The 1,344-nt window shown below is 60.7% G+C and overlaps 1 protein-coding gene across 4 annotated transcripts in view; it reads right to left on the minus strand.

Annotated features, from left to right (window-relative positions):
- RWDD3 (RWD domain containing 3) overlaps positions 1-1,123 on the minus strand; it is a 14,489-nt gene extending 13,366 nt beyond the window's left edge. For all 4 annotated transcript variants that reach the window (XR_001007272.1, XM_011991482.1, XM_011991481.1 and 1 more), the window contains exon 1: positions 957-1,123. Coding sequence is in view for 3 of the 4 variants with exons in the window: in XM_011991482.1 (XP_011846872.1) it covers positions 957-1,041 (85 nt within the window). In the remaining variant the exon portion in view is untranslated. The remainder of the gene's footprint in view (positions 1-956) is intronic.
- Positions 1,124-1,344: the final 221 nt, after the last annotated feature.

Below are 1,344 nucleotides of genomic sequence, written 5' to 3' on the forward strand. Positions count from 1 at the left end.
GGGCGTGGTGGTGGGCGCCTGTAGTCCCAGCTACTCTGTAGTCCCAGCTACTCCGGAGGCTGAGGCAGGGAGAATGGCGTGAACCCGGGAGGCGGAGCCCGCAGTGAGCCGAGATCGCGTCACTGCACTCCAGCCTGGGGGACAGAGCGAGACTCCACCTAAAAAAAAAGTGTGTGTGTATATATATATATTATTTTTAAAAGTATCTTATATATATAAATTAGCCAGGCATGGTGGCACACGCCTGTGATCCCAGCTACTCGGGAGGCGGAGGCTGTAGTGAGATGAGATGGATCCACTGCACTCTAGCCAGGGCAACAGAGCGAGACTCCACCTAAAAAAAAAAAAGTATCAGAAAAGCAAACAACTTGGAAACAGAATGCAGATAAAGTTGAGGTTGAGCACTGGATAAATTAAAAAGTTCAGTCAACAAACATTTACCAACTACCTACCATGTGCCTGGCCAGCACCATTCCAGGTGCCTGGAGTTATTACCAAACAGACCCTGCCCTCCTGCAACTTAAGACGTACAAATACCCGTGTAAAGTTAAAACCGGGGAGTGCTCTCGTGGGCCTACGGCATAGTGCTTAGGAATGACACAGAACAACGAGGGGGCCTCAGCACACGCTTCTTTACAGGGTGAGATCTGAATGGTGGGAGGCTGGGGAAGGGCCTGGGGACGCGGACCGCAGGGGCCCGCGGCTCCGGGAGCAGGACCGGCGGCAGAGGCCCCAGTGGGCCGCACCGCTCTCTTAGTGTCTCTGGGGTCGCCTCAAACTCCCGCCCGCTGCGACACCACTCCGGCCTCCAGGACGTGTCACTCCATCATTCAACTAACCCGGTCCCCATACGTGGGCCCAGGCGGGGTGCCCAGGCTCAGTGGTGGGGAGGAGCCGCAGAGAGAACGCGGGTGGCCCCTGAGGGCGCCCTGTCCCTCCCGCGCGGGGGTAGTCACCTGAGCGGCTCAGCACCTCCCACTCGTGGGGCCCGCAGAAAATCGCGGCCAGGGCCGAGAGTTCCTCACGCACGAGCTCCGCCATGGCTATGGGCCTCGCCCCCTCAGCGCTTCCCCTTCCGCTGTAGCCGCCGCCGCCGCCGCCGCCGCCTCCATTGGCCAGGAGCAGCACTGCCTGCGGCCACCCGGGGGCACCCCGCACCTCCGCAGCCGGGCAGCACGGGGGCGGAGCGAGATGGGGCGAGGGCGGAGCGAAACGAACGTGGGCGGGGCGAGACGGGGTGAGGCGGGGGGAGACTGGGCGGGCTGGACCCTTAGAAGTTCCGCCCGGAAGCTCTTGCTCATTAACTACAGACGCGAAGCTCAGACCCTCGGTTTGGAGATTTTC

Source organism: Mandrillus leucophaeus, unplaced genomic scaffold (genome assembly GCF_000951045.1).
Source record: "Mandrillus leucophaeus isolate KB7577 unplaced genomic scaffold, Mleu.le_1.0 Scaffold397, whole genome shotgun sequence".
In the NCBI taxonomy this organism is placed as follows: domain Eukaryota; kingdom Metazoa; phylum Chordata; class Mammalia; order Primates; family Cercopithecidae; genus Mandrillus; species Mandrillus leucophaeus.